Here is a 6,000-nt window from a genome sequence, read left to right on the forward strand (position 1 = left end):
GCCGGCGGGGGGCTGTTGTGAGCCGCAGCCCCGAGCGCGGCGACAAGCGGCGCCACCGACACGGGCGCCGAGCATCCCGCCCGGCACCGGGGGCCGAGGGGGCAGAGCGGGGGCCGGGCATGGAGCCGGGCAGGCGGCGGCGGAGGAGGAGGAGACGCCGAGAAGTTGCCGCGAGTGCCCCGGAGCCGAGCCCAGCCCCGCCGGCAGAGGAAAGTTCGCAGCCACCAGCGGCGCCCGGGGGATGGCGGGCGGGGGCTCCCCTCGGGGCTCTCTCCTTACCTTCTGGTCGACGATGGAGCAAGCCATTTCCCGGACGTGGGCGAGGCTGAAGTCGCCCGAGGAGTCCTGCAGCAGCAGCACCGGCTCCCGACTCAACCCGATCTGGAGGTGGAAGGCGACGCCACCGGCGCCGGCAGCAGCAGCCCCCGGCGGCGGCAGCGGGCTGGGCGGCCGGAGCAGCGGAGGGGCGCTCATCGGGAACTGCCCGCCGGAGGAGCCGGAGCCGGAGATGGAGCTGGAGGAGCCCGAGGAAGGAGGGCAGAGAGGCGGGCGCCGCGGCGAAAACTTTGGCGGCCGCCCCGGAGGCGCCGCTCGAGTTCCCCCGCGAAGTTTCAGGGAAGTCCCCGCCGCCTTGCCGCTCCTGGGCGAAAATGGCGGGGGGTGGGGGGCGGGGGGCCGGAGAGGATGCAGACAGGAAAAGGCGGCGAGAGAGGCGCGCAGGGCGAGGGGGGAGCCGGGCCCAGCGCCGCCACCGCCGCCGAGGTGGTGCCGCCGCTCCGGCTGCTGGCGCTGTGCGCGGCGCGGGGGCGGGACGGGCCGCGCCCTCCGCCGGGACGGGCAGAGCCGAGCCGGGACGGGGCGAGCCCGGCCCCGCCGCCACCACACGGCGGCCGCGTCCCGACAGGCAGCGGGCCCCGCTCCGCAGCCCCCGCCGGCAGCCGGCGAGTGCCCCCGCGTCGCCTCGGCCCCCCGAGCCCGGGCTCCCCGCCCGCCCCCGACAGTGGGGAGCGTCCCCTGCCCCGCTCGCCCCTTCGGATAAAAGCTTAAAGCCGCCCGAGGAGCCCCTCGGGGCTCCCCCGGCGTGGAGGCAGCACGGGGGCTCTGGGGGCAGGACGGGGGCAGCATCGGGGCAGCAGAGCCCCCACAGGGCAGGAAGGGGGGACGAATTGCCCCCTCTCTTCCTTGACATCACTCCCAGGTTCAGCTGCTGTCAGGGCTGAGGGGCTCCCTGACACCACAACCCGGGACGAGTCCTTCCTTCAGCCTTCACATTAAGTCCCGTCCGTTTGCAGAAGTAGTACGGGTGTCAGGCAACATTTAATCTTAAAAAATATCCCTAATCTCTTGGAAGTCAGTTGTCTGTGGGAACATGAGCTGTAAATATTTTAGGTACTAAAGGAGAAACTACAGCTTCAACTGCATGAAGTTTAACAAGGCCAAGTGCCGGGTCTTGCACCTGGGGTGCAATAACCCCAAGCAGAGCTACAGACTGGGAGAGGAATGGTTGGAGAGCTGCCAGGCAGAGAAGGACCTGGGAGTGATGGTTGACAGTCGGCTGAATATGAGCCAGCAGTGTGCTCAGGTGGCCAAGAAGGCCAACGGCATCCTGGCTTGTATTAGGAACAGCATGACCAGCAGGGCTAGGGAGGTGATCGTCCCCCTGTACTCAGCTCTGGTGAGGCCGCACCTCGAGTACTGTGTTCAGTTTTGGGCCCCTCGCTACAAGAAGGACATCGAGGTGCTTGAGCGGGTGCAGAGAAGGGCGACGAAGCTGGTGAGGGGCCTGGAGAACAAGTCCTACGAGGAGTGGCTGAGGGAGCTGTGTTTGTTCAGCCTGGAGAAGAGGAGGCTCAGGGGTGACCTTATCACTCTTTTTAGGTACCTCAAGGGAGGCTGTAGCGAGGTGGGGGTTGGCCTGTTCTCCCACGTGCCTGGTGACAGGACGAGGGGGAATGGGTTTAAGTTGAGCCAGGGGAGTTTTAGGTTAGATGTTAGGAAGAACTTCTTCACTGAAAGGGTTGTGAGGCACTGGAACAGGCTGCCCAGGGAAGTGGTGGAGTCACCATCCCTGGAAGTCTTCAAAAGACGTTTAGATGTAGAGCTTAGGGATATGGTTTAGTGGAGGGCTGTTAGCGTTAGGTTGGAGGTTGGACTCGATGACCTTGAGGTCTCTTCCAACCTAGGAAATTCTGTAATTCTGTGATTCTGTGATTCTATTCATATGGCACCTGTAAGGATGGCTGTGCCGACCGAAGGAAGGTCTGAAGGTCACAGGGGTTGATGGAATTTACCACCTGTTTCTTTTCAAACTGCTTTTCTGACCAAATGTACAGCTGCAACGTTTTTTTCATTTTGATTAGCTGTTTTTAGGACACGTTTTACTGTAGTCAGCTTATTTCCCAGCTGGCATTTGCACAGACAATACCTTACTGTCAATATTTTTGAATCCGTTTATCCTTCAGCAAATTTTCTTATTAATATTGTTGCATTTTAATCTGTATCCTCTGCAAACTACCAAACCTGATGAAAACGTCAGCACTCTAGATTAAGATGATTACTACTTCCACTTAGTGACTTTTTCTTGTCATGTCAGGAGTTATAATCATCTTCAACCATATCCTTTGGCATTGCTGTTGAAAACCATACTTAACATTGCTGTTGCCTGGAGTATTCCTGTAGCATTGGGTCAGTTTCAGTGCAGTACTGTACCCCAGCTGTGCTGTTGACCGTTGTGACAGACTGTTTCCTAGGAGTTTTCCATGTACTGGCCATTTTCATGCTTGGATGTTTTGGGGTTTATACTCATTTATACTCTCATGTCAAAGACTGCTGAGGCATTTTGACTACAGTAAGCTTCCCATTACCCCATATCCCAGCCAGCTATGCTATACAGAAGTAGCACAGGAGGACTGTGAGATTCTTGTGTAAATCTATAGCAGGAAGAGTGTGTGAGGTCAGAATGCCATCCCCAAATGACTGTCAGAAGTTCAAATGCAAACGTAAGGCCAGAGCCATACCAGGTGGCTGGTGTGCGATTTTTCCTGAGCACTTTAGTTCCCACTTCGCAGTCCACTTCTCCACTATTGAAAGCAGCATACTCAAAGATCCCACAGCATTGCTTCATTGTCCAGGTGATCCTTGAAGGCAGTGAAGTGTCATAAGTGTCATCAACTACTACTATCAGAGTGCCTCTTCCTTACAGCTCACTGTGGAGAAAGCAGACATGGCTCTCTGATGGCAATAGGGGTGGTGAGTTGTCTGCCTCTCTCCTGGCCTTGCCATATTTAATTATGGGGTCACCTAACTGAGCATTTCACAACATGAGTCACATGATGGCATCTGCTTTCAAAGGAAAGAGTAGAAAAATGACAGCTGTACATGCACTTAGCTACTGTGCACAGCTTTTCTGCACCTCTTAAAATAACTACAGAGGAGAGGTAGTATAGTGCTGAACATCAGCCAGAGTGGGCAAGTCAACAGCATCATAACTAACATCAGAAAATCATTACAAAGTAGAAATGCTGTGAATTATATGCCCATATTTTTATTATCCATGTGAAATCTAGCAATATAGCTCTTTGGTCACTACCCACAGATCCACGTCCTCTGTGCAGACATGGTTGTGAGGTTTTCTTCAAAAGGAAAGATCATGGTGTTTGTTGAAAGTTTCAGGTTGCTGACTTGCTTGATTGGTATATCTGCCCTGTTGAGTACACCTTTGTAATCAGAGTAGAAGAGGGCAGGACTTATTCTACACTGTCAGCCAGTCATATTCAAATACTATTTATAAAGGGATTTAGTGAAATCACATGACATGATCCTGAGTACAACCTGGCCTGTTGTACTGACTGAAATGTCATCTATTTCACGCGCTTTCCAGATGGGAGAATTATTGCACTGGTGCTAGGGGAGGGGAAAGACCATCCACAACAGTCTGTTCTCTTCCCTGTGACGTGATGCTGTGTGCACACCTGGTTGACACAATCTGTACAGGCAAAAAACTCTGGATGTTTAGATTTCACTGTGCTTGTACCAATCAACTTATCAGGATGTGAACTTACAAGGGAAAAAAAAGTTTGCGTCACATGGCTACACAATTTGTGCATCTAGCTACACACAGGAAGAGGTGTAGAAAAGATTGTCGCTGTAAAATCAAATTACGAAAACCTTCCCCAGCTGCCCCCAAGGTACAGAGTACAGTACCTGTTTGTAGCATATGCTCGACAAGATGTCAGTATTTGAAATAGGATTGCTTTTATTGGACGTGTGTATCGCACAAATACCAAAATAGGATTTAATTCCAAGCTGTTTAATACTACTTCTAATTACTCTGAATTACTACAGTGTGAAGGGTGGATAGTGATCTTTGTATATCCACATAAACTGTATACTTGACCCCCCACTTACATCCCTTTCTTCAACTGTCTTCTTTCAGCATTGTATAGACAGAATTCTGTTCTATTCTTTGGGAATAAGAATCATCCCCTTTTTTTGCTTTTCTTTATCTGTGATGTAACTGGTCTGTATCTGTGATGTAACTTTTTGAACAGTGAGATATCTGTTTATCTATCTTTCTTAACACAATTATTTGGTGCATATGTTTTAATTTTTACAGCTTTTTAAAAATCTGAACCCAAACACCTAGGAAAGAATAATGCAGGATATGCCTCTGAAGAATAAGGCAGCTTCTTTGACATAGACAATGTTCTTGTTCAGGTCAAAATAGTTGACCTAAAATTAAGTCCTGATGTATTTACACAGTTGATTACTATCAGATGATTACTACTGACATTGTTAGACAAATTGTAGAATATGATATCCAGCTCTGGGATCAGTATTTTGGAAATATGTTCCTTGACAGTACATTCAATAGTATAGTGCATCTTGTCAAGGAGAAAAAAAGCAGAGCTAAAGCAGAAAATGAAGTAAAAGAAGCAATCTCTAGATGCTGGATGGAAAGTGAGATGGGAAATAAAGCTCAAATTTTAACTGTCAGAATGAATAAGTGAAGGAAGTGACAAATATTCTATTTTAATATTTTCAAATTCAGACTGAGAGTTTACTCAAGCACAAGCTTTTGGGCTCAGTACACTGGTAACTTTTTTGTTTTACAAGATCAGAGTGGAAGATAGTGGCCTTTGGCCTTCTGTTATGTTCTTAATAACATCCAAAAAAGGCAGGCAGGTTTTGTTTCCTGTGACAGCACACATGAATTCAAAGATGTAGAGATAGTCATCTTTCTTCCTCTCTTAAAATAAGTGTATCTTTTCTACCTCAGAAGGAAGGCACCATCTGTCCAGGAAGAAAGTGAGCTAGCATAAACCCTTTGTTCCTTACGTCACTTCCACTTGTTTGGCCCTGCTGTACTCCATCAGCTGTCCCAGGCTGAGCAGGAGCTCTCCTTTTATCTTCAAAAGCTTACCTCCTCAACCTGCAACAACAGATCTAATGTTAAAGGGAACAACGACTTTTTTTTTGGCTGAATCAGACTGATCCCACTTTCACATTCTACCACTGCCATGTTTCTGTTTCCAGGCCTTCCTTCATCTCACATATTCGTGGACCACACGCCTCTAGGCTTAAAGCTTTGATCAGACATCCTGCTGCTATATTTTTCCATCAGTCCAGCTTCTTGACATATTGACTTGTATCGAGAGGGTGGTCTATTAGAAGCTCAACATCTGTCCATGCTAAGTAATTGTTTTATTCCTATTTCTGCATGTCTGCAGTTGATTATTGCTGCACAAACATTCTACACTGCATGTATCTGTGTAGAAGCCCATCACATTTTTCCAGGCCATTACAATAATTTGTCAAGTTCATTCAACTTTGAATCACAAGTGCTTCTGCAGCATTTGCAGTCTGTCTGCTTTCTTTATAATCCATGACTTTAATGGAGTTCATTATTCAGGTCATAAGTAAGGGATTGAATAAACCTTTATGAAAGACAGATTCCTGTGGAAATCCATTGACCATATCTTTCATTTTGACACAATCATA

At 49.3% G+C, this 6,000-nt stretch overlaps 1 protein-coding gene across 2 annotated transcripts in view; it reads right to left on the reverse strand.

The window, feature by feature from the left end:
* PRKD1 (protein kinase D1) overlaps nucleotides 1-726 on the reverse strand; it is a 123,305-nt gene extending 122,579 nt beyond the window's left edge. The window contains exon 1 of one of the 2 annotated variants that reach the window (XM_032188082.1): nucleotides 280-726. In XM_032188082.1, coding sequence (XP_032043973.1) covers nucleotides 280-474 — 195 coding nt within the window. In that variant the 5' untranslated portion in view covers nucleotides 475-726. The remainder of the gene's footprint in view (nucleotides 1-279) is intronic. The other variant, XM_032188081.1, reaches the window with a different exon arrangement.
* Nucleotides 727-6,000: the final 5,274 nt, after the last annotated feature.

This window comes from Aythya fuligula, chromosome 5, assembly GCF_009819795.1.
Source record: "Aythya fuligula isolate bAytFul2 chromosome 5, bAytFul2.pri, whole genome shotgun sequence".
NCBI classification, from domain to species: Eukaryota; Metazoa; Chordata; class Aves; order Anseriformes; family Anatidae; genus Aythya; species Aythya fuligula.